The sequence below is a fragment of the Myotis nattereri genome (genome assembly GCF_964212035.1).
Source record: "Myotis nattereri genome assembly, chromosome: 1".
Classification (NCBI taxonomy): Eukaryota; Metazoa; Chordata; class Mammalia; order Chiroptera; family Vespertilionidae; genus Myotis; species Myotis nattereri.
In genome coordinates this window covers 18,275,330-18,300,001 of record NC_138075.1, presented here as the reverse complement: position 1 = coordinate 18,300,001, position 24,672 = coordinate 18,275,330, and the positions used below count along the sequence as shown (strand labels likewise).

At 40.3% G+C, this 24,672-nt stretch overlaps 1 protein-coding gene across 1 annotated transcript in view; it reads left to right on the top strand.

The window, feature by feature from the left end:
- TSHR (thyroid stimulating hormone receptor) overlaps positions 1-24,672 on the top strand; it is a gene marked incomplete at both ends in the record, with an annotated part of 99,484 nt that overhangs the window by 61,028 nt on the left and 13,784 nt on the right. Inside the window, 5 exons of the mRNA XM_081114309.1 lie at positions 277-351; positions 3,532-3,606; positions 4,983-5,060; positions 7,116-7,184; positions 18,729-18,806. Coding sequence (XP_080970435.1) covers positions 277-351; positions 3,532-3,606; positions 4,983-5,060; positions 7,116-7,184; positions 18,729-18,806 — 375 coding nt within the window. The remainder of the gene's footprint in view (positions 1-276; positions 352-3,531; positions 3,607-4,982; positions 5,061-7,115; positions 7,185-18,728; positions 18,807-24,672) is intronic.

The following is a 24,672-nucleotide window of genomic DNA, read 5'->3' as shown; positions in this document are numbered from 1 at the left end:
GTTTGAAAAGGCTTTGAGACTGCAATTAAGAGAAAAGTTGCCCATAAATTCAAAGAAACTGAAACTAAGCCAAGGATGTGAGAAGGTTGAACAGCTGCTGTGCCCCTGTGAGGAGCCAGCAGTCCTTTGTTGGCCATGACTCCCGGCAGGAACCGTCTGTGGGTTGCCATGTCAATGTGTATTCCTCTCATGTTAAAGCTGACTTATGTTGTTTTATCTTTAGTAAGAACAGAAATGGATGTATTATGATGAATGTTCTCCTTGTAACTTTTATAGAGAGATTCGGAATACAAGAAGCTTAACGTACATAGACCCTGGTGCCCTAAAAGAGCTGCCTCTTCTGAAGTTCCTGTAAGTATTAACTCCATTCCAATTCCATTTTTTAAAAAAAATTTTCTAGATAACTATGTTATTATCTACCAGAATTCTCCCTAGGATGATGTGGGCTGGGACCGTTTGAGTGGTTTAATTTCTGAGACAAATCATATCCTATGATTTACTTCCCACCCTTTCCCATCCAGCAAGGTATCGGTGAAATGATCCACATTTTAGAAAACCAGTTCAAAGGTCAGCACATACTGCTGGGACCAGATACCTATTCCCAGAAACATGAAGGAGAAAATGCCATCATGTATAGGGTGTCCCCCAAAATGTAATTAAGTAGTTAGAAAGGCAGTGTTTATTAAAATACATTTCATTTTTGCCCTAGCCGGTTTGGTGCAGTGGATAGAGTGTTGTTCTGCAGACCGAAGGGTCCCAGGTTTGATTCTGGTCAAGGGCACATACCCAGGTTGCAGGCTCCTTCCCAGCCCAGGCCTTGGTTGAGGTGCACGCAGGAAGCAACCAATCAATGTGTTTCTCTGACATCAATGTTTCTCTCTCTCTTCCACTCTCTCTAAAAATCAGTGGAAAAATATCCTCGTGTGAGGATTTAAAATAATAAACAAAAGACATTTTATTTTCCAGGTTGAGCTACCAGCTGTTAAAGTGCGTATACAAATAGGGGAGCACACTGTATATGCAGTCTTTTAAGTGGAGTAGAACAGAACAGAACAAAACAAGAAACCCTGAGAGCCCCCTGGTCAATTTTATTAGAAAATGGGTATCGCAACAATAGTGGAGTGGCTGCTACACAGCAAAAATACAAAAGCCACAAGGGATAAAATCTATTCTCTTAGAGTTGTAGGGATAAAAATGGGTGGAACAGCACCTGCTGCCTTGCTTTGGTGACACCTTCATCATACCTCTACGAGAGCAGGAACCCTGTTTGTGTTCTCTGTTCTTTTTGACTGCTGAGCTTAGTACATACTCAACAACAGTGTGTTCACTGGATGTCTACGTATGGCCTCAGGTCCTCCAGGCACCAGCTGGAAGAACCCCTCCTACCTTCCCTCTTTCCTGCTCACATGCGTTGTAAAAGATAAGAAGGCAAAAAAAAAATATGATGGAAAAAAATGAATCAACCTTAATTCCAATGCCCAGAAATAATCACTATTAATATAGTTTATTTCCATCTAGGAATTTTTAAATAGAAGTATATAGCCATATATATTTTATGAATATAGTCTTGAAGGATGAATTGAAGTTTTCCAGGAAAAGAAGGGGGTTGAGGTAGAAGAGAAATACAGATGGACGGAAAAGCATGGTAAAGACTCAAAGCCAAGTAACCACATGGCTTATTTGGGGGAACTATGAATAGTTCAGTGTTGAAGAGGTGGGAGTGGGAGATGCCGGAGGAATAGAAAAGGACATTGATGGGTTATGTGGCTGAAGGGGTATCTGGGGAGTGACAAAAACTTATGGGACAAGGCAGTCACTCCTATATGGACTTAGTGTTTCAATCAATCACTCTTCGATATGATGATCTCCTGCTATGTGCAAGGCTCTGTGGGGAACGCAGAGGATAGTAAAGCACTGTCCTTGCCTTCAAAAAGCTTACATTCTAGTTGGGGAAGACACTACATATGACATTGAAAAGTTCCTCCCATAAGGAGGAAGTGAAAAATGAGAGGAACATACATTATTTGGGGGTACAGGCCATCAGAGAAGACATCAAAAAGGAGATGGACTTGTCTAGGGTTTTGAAGAATAGAGGAGTCCTGATACAAGTCCCTAATCTGGCATTTCAGCCCTTCCCTTGGGCCTTTTCCCCCTGCTCTTCCATGTGAACTGCTATTGCAACTGAGCTAGCTTGTTTCCTGTGCTTCGATTATACCTCATGGACCCTCATGTCTCTCCTTTGTTATTTGCAAAGTCCCATTTGCTCAAAGTCCCATTTGAGACCTCTGGCTCCTGCTTCGTCTTCAAATCCTATGTCTTCCCTCTAGAGCAGTGGTTCTCAACCTTCCTGATGCCGCGACCCTTTAATACAGTTCCTCATGTTGTGGTGACCCCCGACCATAAAATTATTTTCGTTGCTACTTCATAACTGTAATTTTGCTACTGTTACGAATCGTAATGTAAATATCTGATATGCAGGGTGTATTTTCATTGTTATAAATTGAACATAATTAAAGCATAGTGATTAATCACAAAAACAATATGTAATTATATATGTGTTTTCTCGATGGTCTTAGGCGACCCCTGTGAAAGGGTCGTTTGACCCCCAAAGGGGTCACGACCCACAGGTTGAGAACCACTGCTCTAGAGGAAGTCAGGTCAGAATTTGCCTGAGAAGACCTACCAGTGGAGCTGGAGTGTTCTCTACTGGAAGACTTTCTTTAAAGCTTCACTGATAGTGGCTAGATCTCACCCATCTGTTTCTACTACCTACATTCTAATAGCTGCAACAGATGTTAAACCAATCTGGGAGGCATCAGAGCCTGAGAGTTTCTGTATTCATGCTGTTCATACACATCTTTTCATTTTGGCATTTTGCCCTGATGATACAAACTATGGGAAGTGACGATGTGTTTGATTGCTTTCCTTCCTTGGCTGGACGCACCTGTTAAATGGTACTGCTGCCATGGTGCCCCCAGTGACTGCCTTGGGAAAAGCATTCTTGGCAAAATAATGAACACAATATAATGTAGAGTTGGAAAGAGAAAGCTTGGCTTCGAGTTGGGCAATTGTATTGTCTTCCTTTCCCATCTTCCCTTTATTTTATCCCCCAGACACACACAGGCACACCCACAATGTGCTCCAATTAAAATAAGGAGGAGAGAGAGAGAGAGAGAGAAAGAGAGAGAGAGAGAGAGAGAGAGAGAGAGAGAGAGAGAGAGAGAGAGAGAGAGAAACCTGAATTCCTTTTCCTAGGAATCTTACTTGGTTCAAACAATCCCAAGTTTTTTCTAAAAATGAAAACATGTTTTGACACTGGTGAACAAGACTAGGTTACTGCACTGGAGGGAACATCATCTCCTTCAAGGATCAGAACTTGCCCATGGCCACTCAGCTATTTAGTGGAGGAATTAGGATTTGACTCCCACCTGACTTCAGAACCCATGTTTTAAGCTTTTACATTATTCTACTTCCTATGTGTTAATTTCCTTTGCTAATTTCTGTGTTTTTTCTTCTTTTTCATTACTTTAGTGGCATTTTCAACACTGGACTTAAAATATTCCCTGACCTGACCAAAGTTTATTCCATGGATGTATTCTTTATACTGTAAGTATGCACACATGCAATGTTGGGCAATATTTTATTTGTCACTAAAAAGGAATAGAGGCAACCATTAGTGTTGGTCGAAGCCAAGTAGAGCAGTTGTTTCAAGAAAGGAGCAGTGATCAGCTGTGACAGGTGTACTGATAGATGACAGGTGGCAAGGACTGAGGACTGGCCATTGGGTTTAATAATGTGGGGCATTGGTGATCCTGACCGGGACAGCTCCAATGCTGGAGAAGTGGTTAGAGTGGGTGAGAGGGAGAATTAGAGTGATTATAACAAACTCTTTGGAGAAGTTTTACTGTTAAAATAGAGCAGAAAATGTTTCAGTAGTTGGTGGGTATTGGAGAAAAGGTATGTTGTGGTCCTCTTTTGATGGGAGAAATTATGGCATATTTATTTGCTGGTAGCAATGATTAAATAGGAGAAAATTTTGGTGATGATGATGACACTTCATTTTTCATCTAGTTTTTTAATGCTTTTAAACACTTCTTAATTAATTATCAAGGTTGTTCCTCTCAACCATTTCATTAAGTCATAAGAGGATATTATAATGCTTCCACTCTACAAATGAGGAAACTGAGGAATAGAAAACCTAAGTGATTTTGCCTGAGCAGAGTCCCAAGGAGTAGTCACTAGAGATGCTCAAACTGCTTTCTATGACTTCTTGTTGGCCACGTGCTCTTGACTAAAACGTGTTACACACAGTCAAGTTGTACAGAAGTGAAAGGACATATGCAGAGAGAGTTACAGGTTGAGTTTGCACCACAGCAAAACATGAAGTGAATGGATCCAAACTGTTGGGATTTTGCTAGAAAAAAAATTGACAGTGCTCCTTTGCAGCAGAAGAGCTCAATTCAAAATACAGGCAGTCTTCCAGCCATAAGGTTGGCATAGAAATGTTCTCCTGGGGCAACTGCCTGGCAGTGTTTTCCAAGTGGAAAACACTTTAGAAATATTCATGAAATGAAATCCATTGATTCTATTCCTCCAACTCTTTTTAGGTGTTCCATATACTTAGAACACTCTAGTTGCTATGGACAAAGTATTTGTCATAGACTCACAAGAAGTCTCTGAGACCCACTAGCTCCCCTGGCAGATAAGGATTAAGTCAGCAGCCTCAGCCAAATCCAAAGCTCACTCACTGACTATACATTTGGGGCCCTAAGCGCATGTCCATCTAGGATAGCTCTCATCACCTCGCTTGACATAAGAGCCACCAGCAAGCAGCTAAGTCAATGAAACTTAAAAAGAAACAAGATTAAACTAAACTGTGTCAGGATATTTATTTAAATGCAGGTGTGCAGCAAGAGCCCAACTCCAAAAAAAATAAAATAAAAGCATTGTTTTCACCAAGTGTTTTTGTCCCTCTCTTGCAGGGAAATTACAGACAACCCCTACATGACTTCCATCCCTGCCAATGCTTTCCAGGGACTGTGCAATGAAACCTTGACGCTGTGAGTAGTGTTATAACTTCTCCAATCTACAAATCCCAACAACTGAATTTTGATATGAAAATCATCATAGTTTCACAGCCCATCTAAGAACCATACTACCTTATAGTAAGTGCTCTATGGTCTACCAAGGGTTTCACATAATTAAATAAGAGTATGGCCCTGTGGTATAGGACTCTATAGATGACAAAATGGTCTAGGTGACAAGACAACAGCATTCCCTTATAGAAATAGCCTTCATACTTTATCTATAAAGGGCCATTTAGGTTTTACAGATCACATGGCCTTAGTAGCAACTGCTAACTTCTGCCATTTTAGGGCCCACTATACACACTAACGAGTATGGCTATGTTCCAATAAAGTTTTATTTAAAGAATAGGCAGTGGGCCAGATTTGGCCTGGAGGCCTTATAATATTTTGTATTCAAGTATCTTCAAGTGTATAATTCTCACATCTTCATTAAAGAACTCTAGTTCACACAAAAAATTAACTATCAGTGCTTTCTCAACCTCTGCCCAGTGTCCCTGTGAATGGCAGTCTTCACCTAGGGCACTTTAGTTGTGTAATTAAACTCATTGTTTAATTATCTAAAACAAGCAAAGATTACCTCTTAGTTCTACACATGGGATAAATCCAGCTCTTCAGGGTACTCCTTTTAACATGGCCATCTCCTAAGTGTTTCTCACTGGATTAAATATATAGTTATTTCATCAGTCCAGCAACCTTTTGATTGGGTATTATTATATTTTTGTAGATGAGGAATGTGAGGATAATAGAGGTTTTGAAATTCTCAGGATCACGTCCTATGAAGGGTCAGGGCCAGGTATAATTCCAAATTTGGAGTCTCTATTTATGCTTTTTAATGTGTTACCACAGTGGAGAGATAGTGGACGACAGTAGTGTTCAAAGTTCCCCCACAACTGCCACTAGCTGTGCCTTACTGTGGTCATGGCTGCCTTCTCTTTCTCAAGTCAATAGCCCCAATAATGCCCATGCATCCCATTGTAGACCAGAGTTGCTGCAGCTGGGGCTCCTCCTGCACAAAGGGTTGTGTTTTGGGTCGGTGGGAAGAATCGCTTTTGAGGTTAAGAATCCTGAGTCCCAACAGCTCTGCAGCAATGTGGTTTCAGCAAGTCACCTCCATGTCTCATTAACTTAACTAGGAAATAGCGGTTCACTCCAGCCCCTGGAATCATTATATACATCAATTGGTTGAAGAAACATAGCAACAAATTAAAAGATGAAAATTTCCACAAAAGGGCATGGCCTATCTACTTCCTTAAATTTGTCTTTGAAGTTCAATTTAGTTCAGCTCACAGCAAGTAAGCATTTAACCTATGATAAGCCCAGAGAATAAAAGTATAGATAAAATACAAATGTGAAATAGCATTTTAAACAGAAAAATAAACCTTATGCATTTAAATGAACAATGTCTTTAAAAGTATTGATTTTAAAAAACTGCAGTCATTCATCCATTTTTTAAATTTTTTAAATTGATTTTTAGAGAGAGAGAGGAAGGGTGAGGGATAGAGAGATAGAAACATTGATGAGAAACATCGACTGGCTGGCTCCTGCATGCCCCCTACTGGGTATTGAGCCCACAACCCGGGCATGTGCCCTGACCAGAAATTAAACCAGTGACCTCTTGGTTCATAGGTCAATGCTCAACCACTGAGCCATATGGGCCAGCCCATTCCTCCATTATTGACTTTGGGTTAACTATTAACTGAAACCCTTGTTTTTTAAAAATATATGTACAACATTTTTTTAAATGTCTTAAATGATAGCACATGTTTGTTCCTCAAAGTGAACCTGCTTCTGAGAAACAGTGTCAAGTTACTAAAAGCAATGTCCAGAGAATGGGAATTCAAAATGAGAAATATTATTCTATGTCCCCAACAAGACATACTGTAGAGTTTTCTTCTGGGCTCAGATGTGGGACCCAATAACCTTCATGCACATTTCTGATACTGAATGAAGTATTGAAGTCCAACCTCAGAAAAGGGCCAGCATTACCTCCTATGGGTCACTGATTTCTCCTTGCTCTGTTGATTGCAGGAAACTATACAACAATGGCTTTACTTCAATCCAAGGACATGCTTTCAATGGGTCAAAGCTGGATGCTGTGTAAGTCAACCTCTTAAGTCAACCTCTGTATGGAAACCTCTATCATCCCCATCCTCCCACCCCCAAGAAGGATCATTCAATGGGTTAGAATTTTTCTAGAGATAGATAGTTTCTGCCAGCGCGTTCCTTAACCACAGAGCTAGTGTGACCAAGACTTGGTGATGATGTTAAGGAACTTGGCAAGAGCCAGCTTCAGTGGACACTTACATGAACTCCAATTCTAAATCCCAAAGCTCTTGCCCACAATAAAATGGAGCACCATGGGGGTCATCTTCAGTTATCTTGTAGGGGTGTGTGTGTGTGTGTGTGTGTGTGTGTGTGTGTGTGAGTGTGCATGTGCGTGTGTGTGTCAATATTCATCTACTATGTGCAAGAAGTAAAGGAGTATCTTTAAGTCCAAATCTGTTCAGAGAGTAAGAGTTTTCTTTTAGATTCTTTTTTCTGACTTGTTTTCAGGAAAAGTATCAGTTTATATTTGATTCACTCAGAAAGAGTTGAAAAGACATATCCAACTTTTACCTTCTCCCTAAATTAATAATGCCTAGAACAGTCTGCTGACAAAAAGATAGAGATTGACAGGAGTTTCTATGTTTGTTGTACTTTTCTGTAGGGTCTTTGTGGCCCCCAGGATCTATGCTAGGGAATATTTTGTGTCTAAGAGCTTGCAGACTGGTTTGGCCATACTTCTGTGTGCTTTAACCTGATATTTAACAAATGAAAAATAGCTTTAGTAGATTCTGCTTCCCATAGTACAGTAGACGAGTTCATTTGTAGGGCCTCCTACTACAAAACAACTACATCATAAATTTGGAAAAACTTACAAACATTTTATTTCATACCTTCAAGACAGGCAAGTAAAACAACCTAACAAACCAGGAGCTGCCACCAAAGTGGTGAGTGTCCACAGAGGGCGCCGTTCCTTAGGTGTAGTTGCGAACATCGGTTCTGCCAGAATAATCAGTGCAAAATCCAAAGGCTTAAGATTCTAGATCTACTGTGTGGCCTCTCACGCTTTAATGAACATATAAACCACATGGATTCTGACACAGGAGGTCTGGGGTGAGCATTTCTAACAAGCTCCCAGGTGATGCTGGTGCTTCTCACCCATTGAGCACACTTAAAGTAGCAGGGTGAGGTCCATAACCTGCACAGCCATATGCAGGCGCCCTCATTGCAAACAAACAAATAAAACACACCTGTGGTGGTGTTGCTCTGGTTTGGGGGTTCAGTGGGGGGGAGTGTGATTCCATTTTCAAGGACAAATGTTCCTAAGGTTTGAAGTCCTATGCCTTTGCATGGCTTTCTCAGTTATGTTGGAAGTGGGGTGTCATCTTTGCCAGGCTTTGGGGTTTCCTAGAGTCTTTATCAAATGAAGAGTTAGAGTACATTTTTCTAGATTGCCTGGTTATGGGCTCATTTAGGTTGATTTTAGTCAATTTTAAAAATACATAAATATAGTGAAGTCTAAAAGGACTCAGTAGAGTACTATGATTGCTTATATATCAAAATTTGTGGTATTGGAGAGACTCTGCTTCCAACTTAACTTTATGATACATATCTCAGACAATCCTTCATTTTCAACATATTTATTGAGAACCTACAATGAGCCAGGTGCTGTGTTATTCATTGGTGAGTCAAAGATGAACAAGCTCTCTGATCACACTGAACTTACATTCTGGCGGGGTCAACTTGAGGGCAGCAATATCAAGGGTCAAAGCACATTAAGAAGAAATGTACCCAGATCCAGCTATGCATTTCAGATGGAAAATATCTTAACACTGAATATACAATAACATTGCCTCCTTGCTTGGAGATATAAGTATTATTTCCCCTAGATTTAACACATTTTTTAAATTATTAGCCTTTGATTTTGATGTTACATGATCCAACCAAATATTTTCCTCTTTGATTCAACTATTCCTAGAAAGCCCTGACTCTGAGAGAAATGATCATCCCAATTCCAATTTTCTATGACAGAAGTAGGGTATTGGGACTTCTTAAAATAATTAAGACAGTTTGTAAATACTTAGGGTATAAAGATTTCAGAAGACTGTCACATTGTTCTGGACATTGAGGACATCAAGAAATTATCATTAAGGCAACAGAGAGCCTCATTAGCAAGCAAAGGGGTAGGAAGAGAGAAGAAACCTTCAACCAGAGCTGATAATATGGCTTTTGAATTCAGTGTGTCCAGTTGACTCTTGTCTGGACCAAAACTGACTTTCCAGAATGATGGATGAGAAAAAGGACCAGAAACCAACCATGGATATAACATAATTCATTTCTAAAACTTTTGCTTCTACAGCAAAAAAATTTTAAGCCCAAGATTAGGATCTATGCTTTAAATTATGTGCTTCTTTATTTTTCCATATTTAGTCATTGAAGGTATCACCCTCCATCATCTTCAGTTATCATTTTTTAAGGATAGACATTAGGTGCATAAAATTCAGACTTTTAGGTCTACAAAGCAATGATTCTCAATGCTGGCTGCTAATTTGAATCACCTGAAGAGATTTGGAAACACTAGTGCCTAGGTTTTACCACCAGACATTCTGGTTTCATTAGTCCAGGTGTAGGCAGGGCATGGGGACTTTAAAATCTCCCCCAGTGTGTCCAGTGGAAAGCAAACACCAAGAACTGCTGATGTGGAGAACCTGTATCAACCTTCTTGTCCAATCGCCACATTTTACATATGAAGCCCAAAGTGAACACGTGGCTTTTTAAAAAATGTGTGTGTGTGTGTGTGTGTGTGTTTAACCTGGCTTTTTAAATTTGAAAGAGCTGTCTAGATGCCAAGTCAAAGCCAAAACCTGGATCCCCTGTGTCCTGCTATAATTCATCATTGATGACTTGCCAGCCACCACCAAGGCCTGTTCACCCAACTCTACCTTGACCACTTGTTTCTTAGCCCAGGAGAATGTTTAGACTTCTTAACTCAGCCTGAAATATGGAAGCTAAAACATCTTGCAATTGGGAAGAATAGTGGACTTATGTGAGAGAAAGGAGGCCACTCAAGACAAGATACAACCAGAAGTTTCAGAGAACAGTCATACCAAGGAACGGGGTCATTAGTAAAGACCTGACTTTACCCATACACCAACTCAGCGAGCTTCCAAATACTAGTAAGGTCCTTCAACCTTGAATGAAAGGTTGGCATGGCAAACAGTTATTAAATTCAAAGAATTGGGGTTGAAGTTGGGCCACAAATATTGACCATTTTCTTAAAAATATCTTATACCTACTCATAATTGGCCTTAGGTCATGTTTAGAGAACTGCACAAAGACTTCAAGAGATTTCCAAAATTGTAGCTTCTATAATTAGGACACTCTGCTGGGCTAAGTGGATCTCAGTGTATGGCTTTGGCCATAAAATCAGCTGCAGAATATCAAAGGAGTTTAGAGACATTTTCTATTGAAAAAAGAAAAACTTACAAAGAAACAATAATTTCTGTCCCCAATTCTCTTCTTTTGTTGGTAAGAGAAGAAATGGGGTAGGAGGGAGTATCCCCAAACTGTGTTCACTGAACTTTCTTTCCATTGTGAATTTATGAGTGTTGCTTTTTTTTTGAGTGTTGCTTTTTAAAAGCTATTCATGACCACCCTGACTGGGTGGCTAAGTTAAAGCATCGTCTCATACACCAAAACGTTGTGGGTTCAATTCCTGGTCAGGGCACATACCTAGGTTGTGGGTTACTTCCCCAGACAGGATGAGTATAGGAGGCAACTGATCAATGTTTCTCTCTCACCTCAATGTTCTCTCTCTCTCTCTCTCTCTCTCTCTCTCTCTCTCTCTCTCTCTCTCTCTCAGTAAATATACTGTTGGGTGAGGATTAAAAATAAATAAGTAAAAAATAAAAAGCTATTCATGACTGTACAAAGTTAAAGTATCTAGATGGACTAGCCCAGGGATCCTCAAACTACGGCCCGCGGGCCACATGCAAATACAAATATTGTATTTGTTCCTGTTTTGTTTTTTTTACTTCAAAATAAGATATGTGCAGTGTGCATAGGAATTTGTTCATAGTTTTTTTTAAAACTTATTGTCCAGCCCTCCAACGGTCTGAGGGACAGTGAAATGGCCCCCTGTTTAAAAAGTTTGAGGACACCTGGACTAGCCCAATCTTTTAATAGAGCATACTGAATTACTCATATTCAAGATGGGGATACTGCATGTAGAATTTCCTAGGAAACTCTTGAAGCTCTGGTCTTTTGGGGTAATGTTACTAAGAAGATTCTTTTAATATACCACCTTGTTGTAAGGCATGCAAACTTAACAAGGTTGATTCTAAAGGTGGCCTGTGTAGAATCTGAGAGTTCATGAGAGTTTCAGATCATCTGGTGGTCTTCTGAAATTAAACCTATGAAGAAATTATGTAGGGAGACTCAACATTTCCACCAGCTTTCTCCTCAGACCATCTCATGAGCTCTTTGAGAGGCCTCGCTTATGGCAGAGTGTTGTTCTATGGGAGATGATGGATTTTAATTCACTGGTGCCCTGAATTACAGTCTGTTCTAGTCATTGCAACCATCCCTTGAAACACAGAAAGAAAGCAGTGCGCCATCTCACCATACTTTTTTGCACTTTCATGGGAAATGTTATTTGGAGGAGTTCAACCAACGTGGGGAAATATTTCTTAATAAAAAATCTTTTGTTTCCTGATTTTTAAAAGTTTAGATCAAAGACTAGCAAATTTGTTCTGAAAAGAGTCAGAGAGCAAATATTTCAGGCTTTCTGAGCTATAGGATCTCAGTTGCAGCTGCTCACCTCTGCCATTGTAGTATGAGAGCAGCCATAGACAATACATAAAACTGGATGTGGCTGTGTTCTCATAAAACTTTATGTACAAAAGCAGTCAGCAAGCAGGATGTGACTGGATGGGCATGGTTTGTGAACCTCTGGACTGGGTAAAGATATTCGGTGAGAATGGCCATTGTGTGATGAAATATACAGTCTATTTCTCCCAATTCCTGATAAAAGTTAGTGGACAAGCATGGGATAAAGATAAGAAGTATCTGGATAAAAATATTTTGGGGTTTGAAAGTTCAGATCAAATCATAATAAAAAACAAAGATCTTTTTTTTTCCCCAATCAGTATTTTGAATCCAAACTTGAAACTCTCCTCCTGTTAAAAAACAAATGTTCCATCTCACCATCATTCTACCCTAAGTCTGTGATTCCTAGTTGATAGAAATTTATTTTTTATTAGCTTTAGCCCTTCAGTAAAGGCATCATTATAAATCCAAGACAAAATCAAGATGATCGTGACAAGGAGGGCCTGGGACTAAAGAAAGGTAAGGGTTCACCTGTAGGAGGAGGTCAAGTGTCCATAGCAATAATGGAACAGTATTCACCTTGTGATTTTAACACAGGATTGATGCCTCTGTTATCGATACTAATTGTGATTTCAAGCTCATCTACACACATCAATATCTCGTGATTACCCTTAGTGTTCAAAGCTCGCACATAGCATGTTAACAACCTGGTAAATTCTCCAAAAGTGTTTTCAAATATCTCTAGGTTCGAACTTAAACAACATGTCATCCAAAGAACATTTATTCCCCATCATCCACTTCATGCCAATTTACTGAAATTAGCAGCTTTGGCTTCACTGAGACCCATTTTTGTTAGTAAAACTGAAGAACACGACTGCAGCCAAGTTGGACAAATTCCACCGTGAGAATGAGTGCTGGTGCCTCTGCAGCAGTGGAGTAATTAGTTAAAAGTTCACGAAAACCATGGCAGACGTGGAAGAGCACGTGGTCCTGCGATTTCACATAGAACCAAGCACTCTGTCATCACTCAGATGTAAAATTAATAAAAACACAAGCATCCTCTGTTCCACAGAAGTTGAACTGCAAGTAAAGTCACATGTTCATTCTTTGGAACCGCCTCTCCATCCTCTCTTTCCACCCAATCTGGTGTGGGGATGTGCTGCTTATCTCAAAATGTCTAATTCTCTGTATTGTATTTTCTATTGTCAAACTCCAGTAAGTAGCTACTATCTGACAGTAGACATATGGATGGGAGGGAGGGGAGTACCGTTTTGATGTACTAAGAATGAAACACTAATCATTGTAAACAGGGAAGTCAACACAATTCATCTACTAATTAGCATCGCATATTAGCTGATTAAAAGCAAAACACTGCAGCTTGGAGCACTGGGGAAAAGATGATGATAGAGAAGATTATAGGATTAAGCAAGCCATTATTTCTCAGTAAGTGTTTAAAAAGCTTGTGGGAGATGCTCCGAGGCTGGCTTTCTCTTTCTATTTAAACCCTGTGTATTTTCTCACCTGTGACTGTTTACAGACAAGTATCCTGATTTCTGCTACCAAAGGATTTCCACAGAGCAATGAGGGCTGGGCAAAGGTTCCCTTTAATTCCAAATGACAAATACTATGGCAGGGAACTACGGTTCCCCACAGAAGTGTTCCCCTGAGGGTCTCACAACACAAACCGATCCCAGCCCAAGTATCCCCTGCCAGAATTATGGAGACACAGGCTAAAATTCCATCTTGGAGCTGAAATGTGTCCCAAAGAGCAATGCTCACCAGCAACCACATCTTCCCTTGCCACAGTGTCATACTCCTCCCTCTGACACACTTCCTCATCCTATATAATAAAAGGCTAATGTGCTAAGTGTCCGGTTGTCCAGGCGGCCATTCAACCAATCAAAGTATAATATGCTAATGATATGCTGAGGCTGCTCAACTACTTACTATGACATGCACTGTCTACCAGGGGGCAGATGCTTTGACTGGTAGGCTAGCTAGCTGCTGGGGTCCGGTTGATCGGGACTGAGTGAGACCCGCCAGACATACCCTGGAGCCCTCCTATGGTCTCTTCCCAGCTGGCCAACCTCTCGCATCCCTCCCCGGCCCAGATTGTGCACTGGTGGGGTCCCTCGGCCTGGCCTGCACCCTCTCGCAATCCGCAGTCCGGGACCCCTCAGGGAATATTGGAGAGCTGGTTTGGCCTGATTCCGCAGGCCAGGCAAAGGGACCCCACTGGTGCACGAATTCATGCACCAGGCCTCTAGTCTAAACATGGTACAGAGGGTGGCTCTAGCTAGGAATTACCCAGCAACTGGACTTTCTTGATTCATCCAACATGTTTTCACTGGATGGCTGTTGTGTCCCAAGAGTGAGGCCATAACATTGTATCCAGAGTACATACTGAGTTCTTCAATTGCATGTTCTCCCCCAACTCATCCCTGAACATCTTCACTTTCCTGATCACAGTGTTCTTCCTTAACTGTGGGAGACACAGTACTTAAAGTTTCTTAACAGCCCCCCACCCAAAAAATCTGACATATCTTTTCTAGGAAGAACTTCATTTCTCCCAAGAAATTCTCGAAGAGGCTTATGTCCTCCAGAGAATGAAAAGGTGTTGAAAACACATGTAGCAGTGTCTATCTTGCTTTTAAAGGAGATACCAGTTGTTTCCCCCCAAGCCCTTTCCAGTATTTGTATGCAGAAATCATAAATTTCAAGAAGTCTTTCCTTTCAACTCTGACTCTTAAGACTTTCTAAGACTTTTTAAGTTCATTTATGTTCATCGCAACAGACAGTTACAATGATCACACAGACCCTTAGGAAATAATCATTGTCTGGGGTAGTTACCCATATAGCCTACCAAGATTTGTGATTGATGCCCTAGCTGGTTGACAGAATGTGGATTCCAGGGAATCAGGGTAAGTCGTGGTCAAGGAATTGGTTTAACTAAACCGACATTTCCAGGAAATATTATGTGGTAAATGGGGCCAATGAAAGCACTTCTTCCTGACTATTAAAGCTTATCTAGATGTTCCCCCATCCACTCCTTTAGATTCAGATGGAAGGTATATCAACCATCTGAACCTAAGGTTAAAAGCTAAATAAGGCAGCCCTCCACATGCTAAAGGCAAGGGGACAGTTTCATTTCTAAGCACCCAATTATCTCTAAGAGGTAAAGTGCCCAAACAACCATGTTGGTTTTACAGAACGTAGCCTCCCCCAAGACTCAGTTCATCTCCGTTCAAGTTGGCTGCACCTTCTCTCCATCCTCCTTCTCCCCTCCTGGACTCTGGCTGGCTTTCCCAGTTTGAAATCTCCTGCAGCACTTCTGGTAATCTACAATGCTTATCAACCAGCCTCCTTGGGGGCATATTGAATATCAGACAAAAACACTGCAGAATTGGACGAGCAATTATTTAGTTCTACAGTGATTCGTAATGATGAGAGCAAGCCGATTTTCCCTCGCGGCACTCGGGGATGATGAGGATAAGCTGAGACGAGCTCACCAGTCGTTACTTGACTTCCAGCAGTCTGGGAACAGAATGTGCTCTGCGAGCTGCATGGTCCAAAGAATACAAAAAGAGACACAAGCCAGCGTGACCCTTATCCTGAGCTTAATTGGCCTTTTACAAAATCATGATGTTCAAGATCTTCTCTCCAGTTGTTTTCTCCAAGGTGGCTCTTTGCCTGCTCTATCACTGAGCAAAGGAACTCCGTGGAGTTGAAGAAGAGTCAGACAATAATTAGATGAAGCCTGTGACTGAGAACCTTAGGTGATAGCCATTCATCCAGAAGGCCCATTTTGGCTGCTGTAGCATCTTAGTTGGGCCCTGTATATGTAGGAAATTAGCTGAGCCTTCCATTTCAGACTTAACAATGCCCGGGAAGCATGGAGTCCAGCCACTGCCTGAAGAGGCCATGTCTGAGCCACATCCCTATGGCATTTGTAAACCATCTGCCTTGTCACAGCCATCAAAGAAGGTCAGTTGGCCACCACGCCATATGCTGAGTCTTCTAATCTTTCATTTTCCATTATTTTTCCCTTAAAGCAATCATATGTGTCACACTAAGAGTTTAGCAGCACTTACCTCAATATTTTGGAGGACAGATGCAATGATATTTTTTTCATTTACATATTCATTCAACAAATAATAACAAAGGCATTGAACACGGTACCACTGATGCAGCAATAAATAAGACAAAGAGCTTGTATTCTGGTTGGGGAGACAGATGATGAGCAAATAAAGAGTGTGATGAGATCTCATTTTGAAAGAGCTGAATTAATACAAGAAAAGACTCATCATGAACTTGACATCTCAAGTTTATAGTCAACAGACCTGGTTACAGAGAATAATCCAAGGAAAGTGTTCATAAAGATTCTGAAAATGATACTTTTTTTTCTTTACTGGATTAATGATTTTGATTCGTGGATTTGCTGTGCCAGGTTTCTCCCTGGGTCATCAAATATTTCCCTTTGCAATGACTATGATAGCAACTGCCACTGCTTTTCTTATCATTCTTATTGTGGTAAATGTTGATGTATGCTGAGAATCGGAGTAATTCACCGCTCCCTAACTAGAAGAACCATACACATTGACGTACAGAATTGAGCACATTGAAATTTAGGCATTAGCAATGGAGAAACCAACAGTCAGCACCTGCCTATCATCTTAACTGAAACCTGGCTATCTCTAGACCTTTGGACCTTTTTAAAGTTTCTTGAGCATTTTACTTGCAAAATAAACACTGATTTTTGAGAGTTAAAAAAAAAAGAGAGAGAGAGAGAGAGAGTGTGGTAAGATAACCTGCTGGCAGCGACTTTAGAAAGTTTACAACGTCAGTTTGAGACCTCGTGGTTATTGGGTTAATCCCTCATCCTGCCCAAGAGAGGGAGACTTCGTTGGGGTTGGTAAAACTCTCCTTCCTCCCATGACTCTAGTTGGGACCCATCTCTGGCTGCCATCTCTCATTCAAAATAAGTTCTATTCCCAACAGAAGCCTGGAGTTGCTGGACCAGGAGAGGCTGAGGGTAGGAACCCCATGGACACACTGCTTCTGCCTTTGCCTTCTGAACAGCAATCAAGGCTGCCTCCCCTCAAGTCAGCCACCAATGCAGCCACCCTCCTTCTTCTCAACTGATTTCAGAGAAAGAGAGAAACAGCCAATTAACCAAGAAGTTTCTCTGTGAGAGATCTGAAAAAGGAATTCTTCTGACCATGAGTCCTCATATCACACTACTATTATTAGCCATCATCCTTGAGAATTTTCCATCATGAAGAGCAAACACCATAAACAGAATGAAAGAAGCATTATCTGTATCTAAGCATACCTCCTAAGGGGCTCACTCACTAACTTTTCAATTGATTATGCTATGGGGTGAGTTATTCTAAACAGGCATAAAGTTAGATCACTTCATAACAAGGATATACTAGTATATTGCTTTGTTTCTTTTTAGACAATTTTGTTCTCTAAAAAGGCTAGCGGGGAAAGCCAGTGTTAAAACCCTTGGAAGCTTTTATCCATTTGGAAGTAACTTTATGTTTCAGACTCACTTTGTGACTTGAGTTGCTTCAAAAATATTTTCACCTCAAATGCCCCATGTGTTTCAAACTGGAAAGCTCAGTGTGCCCCTAAAACCCTTCCACAAAAGATATATTCTGTAATCTTATGTGCATAAGCTAACCCCCCAAAACAGGATTATTAAAGAAAATATAGGTTACTCAATTAAATTTGAATTTCAGTTAAACAACAAATCTTAACTTTTAGTATAAGACTGTTTCAAAAATTGCACGGGGGATGCTTATACTAAAAAAGTATTCATTGTTTATCTGGGCTGTGTTTTTATTTGCTAAATCTGTCAACCCTATCCCAAAGAAAAGGTCTGAATCCCTCACAGTCCCCTTCATCACTCACCACATTCACCACCTTCATTCCATTCCTGATTGAAGCCCAGTCTTCAACAGTAAATGGGAAGCCAGGTCGTGTGGTTCAGTGGTAGAGTGTCAACCTATGAACCTGGAAGTCATGGTTCAATTCCTGATCAGGGCACATGCCTGGGTTGCGGCCCCCAGTAGGGGACATGCAAGAGGCAGCCGATCAATGGTTGCCCTCTCATCATTGATGTTTCTATCTCTCCCTTCCTCTCTAAAATCAGTAAAAATATATTTTTTTAAGTAAATGGGAATACCGATAAATATTGAGGAAAAAATTGTAAATCACTTGGTATTGAAGAGGATTGAAAAATACATTTGCCACTGGCTGGGAAAACAGAGAATTAGGCAACTTGTGTAAAATCTACATATGCATACTAAACAATAAACATGCTCACTTTCAAAGACTTGTGCCATAATTAATGTGTATAAACCTTGCACAATTGAAACCTATAATTTTTTTTTTTGGACTGCTTACGCCATAGAAGGTAATTCTTAAATTTCCAAATTCTTCTTTTTTTCTAAATATACTTTTATTGATTTCAGAGAGGAAGGGAGAGGGAGAGAGAGATAGATCAATGATGAGAGAGAATCACTGATCAGCTGCCTCCTGCACGCCCCCCACTGGGGATGGAGCCCGCAACTCGGGCATATGCCCTTGGCCAGAATCAAACCCAGAACCCTTCAGTCTGCAGGCTGACGCTCTATCCACTGAGCCAAACCAGCTAGGGCAATTTCCAAATTCTTAATAGCTACGGGGACTATGTTCACATTTTATTTTGATATTTCAATTAACTCGCTTAATCTCACCTAATGTATTTTCTCTCTCTCCCTCTAGTTACCTGAACAAAAACAAATATCTGTCAGTTATTGACAAAGATGCATTTGGAGGAGCATACAGTGGACCAACCCTGCTGTGAGTAAGACGAACAAAAGAATATATCAGTCTATTTTTTCTTTTCTTTTCCTGGACGAGAGGTAGGCATTAGGAGGAGCAGCTGTTTGTGAGTAGGGAATGTTGTTGGCTTGGACAAAGACTTCTGCTAGTACTTTTCTGCCCAGCTATATAGGCTATTGTTGGGAAGAAAGCCCTTGTTCTTTGAGACTCAAAGTCCCCACACTCCACCATGCCATCCTGATGCCTGATCAGGCAGCCACTTTGGTGTGGACATGCCTGGAGGCCCTCTCATAGGGGAAAAACAAACATTTTGAACAGCTGCTGTTTGCAAAATTCTGAGACATGTGTCTGCAAATAGGTGGAAAGCACTCTTGTTTGCACAAAATCTTAGGTGCACAATGCCTGGCACAAAGATGGAAGAGTATAGGTCAGTGATAGCGAACCTATGACACACGTGTCAGAGGTGACACGCGAACTCATTTTTTTGGTTGATTTTTCTTTGTTAAATGGCATTCAAATATATAAAATAAATATCAGAAATATAAGTCTTTGTTTTACAATGGTTGCAAATATCAAAAAATTTCTATATGTGACACGGCACCAGAGTTAAGTTAGGGTTTTTCAAAATGCTGACATGCCAAGCTCAAAAGGTTCGCCATCACTGGTATAGGTGATAGTTGTGTTCATATCTGGAAGAACTTATTGTTGGGGAGATGGGATGTGAACGTCATGGAGAAACATCATGGAAAAAGTACCTATTTGTGCATTTCCTCTGATGTACACCTCCATGTCCAACATTGATCAAGCTCTGTCAATTCCATCTCCCTGCGGCCTAGCCATCAGTGCCGTCTTTTCACCTCCTTGGTTTGGCCTTACTTTAGAAACTCATTGAGCATCTAGTCAAGTACTTGCCAGTGGAGCACAGCACCTCAGGAGAAGCACCAGTCAATCCAGTAGAGATAAAAGGAAATAGTAGAGGCTCTATGTATATTTATGCTTTTAAAAATAAGTACAAATTGTTACTAATATTTTATATACAGACTAGCGGCCCAGTGCACAAAATTCATGCATAAGGGCGGGGGGCCCTCAGCCTGGCCTGTGCCCTAACAATCCAGGACCCCTCAGGGGATGTCAGGCCTACACCAGAAGTCAGAAATCCCTCTCACAATCCAGGATGCTGCATGCACCAGTTACCATACTTTTCATACAGGTGAAAGGCATCTTGCTGTTGTATGGGCATCTGCTTTTTTTGCCCTAATTATAAAAAGTAGTATATAACATGATCTTTCTGAGGCAGTAGTACCATTTTCCCCATCTTATGGGTGGAAAAATTGAAGCAGAGAAAAAAGTAATTGGCTTTGTCACACAGGTATAAGTGTCAGAATCAGAGATGACCACAAAATGTGCAAGCCAGAGTCCATGCATGTCATCACTGCATCATCCTGTTTTTTCAGTGTTAGAGTAGCCATGCCGGGTTTTAATTTTTAAATCTAACTGTTCCCAATATATAGGGTAGGGTCCCTAGGCCTGGCTGGTGATCAGGACCATCTGTTGGACAACCAGCAGGAGGGGCAATTGGGGGGCCCCCACTGGCACCAGCCTTGGCTGGCAGCCGGCACCGCCTGCTGGCTGGCCCGACCCTCCCCACCCCCCCCCCACCCCTGCTGCCAGTTACCTCCCTCTCGGGGGGCAGTGTGCGTCATAGCAACCGATCATTCCACTGGTTGTTCCGCTGTTTGGTTGATTTGCATATTAGGGTTTTATTATATAGGATGACCACTATCCCTCAAGTGTCAGGTAGGGAATGGATGCATCCAAGAAAACAGTGAGTGATCCACAGTGTCAAAGACTTATCCTCACTCTCACTTTTAACAATTCTACTTCGCTTTTAGATTAAATGCACCCACTTCCTTGGATTTATGGCCTTATTCTCTTAATGCATAGGTTCCATGAAAGAGGGCAGAGTGACCCTGAAAATCTGCATTATGTGAATATTCATTGTAAATTCATGGCAAATACTTTAAAAAGTTTTATGCATTCTTCTTTTTATAAAAAGACAAGTGAAAAAAATGTGTTGACCTTTTCTGTGATTTTTTTTTTAACCTGAGAGCTACATATTTTTTAATCTTCACCAGAGAATATGTTTTTATAGATTTTTAGAGAGAGCAGGAGAGAGAGAAAGTGACTAAAACCCACGACCTACGTATATGCCCTGACCAGAAATCTAACCTGCAGACTCTTTTGGTGTACAGGATGACACTCCAACCAACTGAGCCACCCGGCCAGAGCCTAAAAGGTATTTTTCAAAGATATCTTTAACCACTCCTTCAAGATAAAGGTGATATTTCACCAATGAATGAGAAAGGTCGCTGCTTTTCTAAAGAAATTTGTGATTTGGAAAGAGCCTGTAGAATAGGTGTCTGAAAACATTTCCACGTTATGTGATTTTCCTGGTGAAAATGATGAATGTCACTTATAAAAACTCTGTTTTGTTAAAATCAGACATTGAAGTTTAACCTGCATTTAAACCTTCCCATGAAAACAGAGTTGTTCAAACTGGGCAGTGAAGTAGTTGACTCACATTCCAGTACAAGCTTCTGACCTTATCAAAGACTCCAAAGGGCACCACACCTTCAGCAGTGCTGGTCTAGCTGACAAGAGCCTCCAAATATCCCCTACCCTTCCCTCTTGGTTCCACCAAGAAGGGGAAAAGGGAGGGATTCAGAAGCGGTGATCAACACAGGAGAGAAACAAATGTAATTCCGAGGATGACCAAAAAGACAGGGCCTGGGAATCTTGAGACTCAGGCGTCCATATCAGAGCTGGAGAATGGAGGACGCCAAAAGAAAGTTCTGGAAATAAAAAGGGATTGGTAGATTATCTGACAAGACTGACTGTATGAAAACCTGGTTTGAGAGGTGTTTTACACAACTTTAGAGCACGTGGCAAGACTAAGCAAGAGGTCCACTCAAACCAAGATACGTTAATAGAAAAAGAGAGGCAGACATCTCATGAAGAAACAAAAGAGTTACATAAAAAGGAAATTAAATTACAATATGCAGAGTTGTAATAACTAAAATACTGAATATGGGTTTATCCAAATATGTCCTCAGTCTATTTCAGGGGAGTAGAGGGGATGTCAGGTAGGTGTATGTGTAGGGTGAAGAGAGCAAAACCCCCATCTTCATGGTAGAGAGTCAGTGGGTGAATCAAAAGCCAATACATGGAGAAATATTTCCAATTATGGAAAAAATATCATAAGTTAAGAGTGGTTGCTTCTTCAAAAAGCAGAACGCAGGGCCCTAACCGGTTTGGTTCAGTGGATAGAGCATCGGCCTGCGGACTGAAGGGTCCCAGGTTTGATTCCGGTCAAGGGCATGTACCTTGGTTGTGGGCACATCCCCAGTAGGAGGTGTGCAGGAGGCAGCTGATCGCTGTCTCATCGATGTTTCTAACTCTCTATCCCTCTCCCTTCCTCTCTGTAAAAAATCAATAAAATATATTTAAAAAAAAAAAAAAAAAGCAGAATGCAGGGAGGGGCAGCACAGGGGCTTGCTGTGGGGGTTATAAAGTTTCCAGTGTAATTTGCTTCTTTAAAAAATAGGTCTAGTCCTGGCCAGTTGGCTCAGTTTTTTGAGCATCACCCTGGACACCAAAAGGTTGAAGGTTCGATTCCCAATCAGGGCACATACGTAGGTTGCGGGTTTGATCCTAGTACATATGGGAGACAACCAATTGATGTTTATCTATCTACCTACCTATCTATCTATCTCTCCCTTCCTCTCTCCCTACAAATCAATAAACATATCTTCAGGTGAGGAAAAAAATAAGAAGTGGGCCCATGCATAATTTTAATAAAAATTAAATTAAGAAAAAAAAAAAGCCACCAGTATAGGAAGAGAGGGACAATGGGGGTGGCAGCATCTGAGAGGCCAGTAGAAGGAAAGGTAGAAAAGAACAAAGATGAGCCCAGTCTCATTCTTCAAATTCCAAGCACAGTTTTCTTAAAATTCATTTAACTAAGTATGCACTAAAGTAAGATCACTTTAATTCTTGTGTTGAACTTTTGTCAAAATCTTCATTACTTTATTTTCTGCATACTTCCTCCTCAAGACTAGACTTTAAGATCCTAGAGGAAATGGACTCTTATATACTTTTTGTAATCCCCCTGCTTCAAAAGAGAAGAAAGGAAGTACTCAATAAATATTTGATAAATTGTAACTGAAAATCAAATAGCCATGACTAAGTTGGGATTTGATGTAAAAGCCAAACTTAGAAAAGCTTAAACTTCATCTAGAAAGAGGACTGAATGGCATAGGTACGTCTGCCTCCTAAAGGTAATTATGACAGAATACAGTCATCTCTAAAGTTGGCAAAAACAAAATTGCCCGCTTAGTTTACCACCTTTTGCCAAAGTTATTTCTCAGAAAAGAATCTAATTTTAAATAGATGCCACAGCTAAAGTAAGATCTATTCTCCAACCTTTGCTATTTTTTTTTAAAAAGCCTTCTTATTTTTATTTAATAACATTCTCACTTATTGATTTTTAATCAAGATATGCAATCTCATTTTCTATTTTTATACTTTCTATTTTTTACTATCTTCTTTTCTTTTAATCTTATTTTGAAAGCGTTCTTGGTGTTTATAATCCCAAAGGAAAGAACACCCTGAAATGCAATGCCTTCTATAATAACCAGGGTTCTCTAAGGTCTAAATTATATAACCCACACTAATAAGATTAACTTACTGTTAAAAATGACTATACTATTACGGTCTCCCTTACTATTTTAAGTATCTCCTAAGAGGGGGAAATCCCTTATAATATCCTTGAGTTTGCATTACATGTATCAATAAAAAATAAACTTCAAAATTAACCATTGTTCTTTGGGCTGGTCAAACTAATCATTTGGAAATCTAAGGGTCATGGCTCTGCCACCTTGGTGTACAGAAAAAATAAGCCTTTTTTTGTTTTTCTTTCTGACTCAATGATCGTCACAAGATCATACTGTTAGATGGCTGAAGAATTGTGGCAGGGTTCTTTTGGGCATTCCTAAAGTGCACAGGAGTGTTGAATACATGACTTTCTAGGTTGCTCATTTTTTATTGAAGTACAACTTATATACAATAACATGCACATTTCTCAAATGAGAAATTGATGAGTTTTAGCAAAACTATGCCACTCTATCCTAGTCAAGGCTTAAAATATTTTCTTCACCCAGAAAGTTCCCTCATGCCCCACCATCCCATAGACACCTCCCTACACAGCTTATTATTTTTCTAGTGTAAAAATCTAAGAGTAAAATTGTTAGGTCACAGGATAAATGTATATTTAACTTTATAGGAAATACTGCAAAACTTGCCCAGAATGGTTGTCCCATTTTCTGTGCTCACCAGTGAGGTCTGAGAGTTGTAGGTTGGCAAACCCATTGCATTATCAATCTTTTTTATTCTAGCCATTTAATGGGTATAAAGTGGTATCTCATTGTGGTTGTACTTTGTGTTTCCCTGGTTATTAATGATGTTGAGCATTTCCTGTATTATTAGCCATTAGTATATTTTCTTTTGTGAAATGTCTGTCAAATATTTTAACCATTTTTAAAATTGTGTTGTTTTGTCTTTTTATTATTGTGATCCTGGGTAAAATTTTTGGCCTAAATAAAATCAGTTTTAGGCATAACTACTAGCTCTCCCCCATCCTCTCTCCCTTTTCTCTTCCCTTTCTAAGAAGAAATGGCTAATCTGAAAAAAACCTGTGCAAGATGTGCATTTACTCACTTATTCTACAGGCATTTTACTGAGCACCTACTGAATGCCAGGAAAGTTAGAAGGGTAAGACACAACCTCTGCTTTTAAAGAGGTTACAATCAAATTCAAGAGAAAAGGG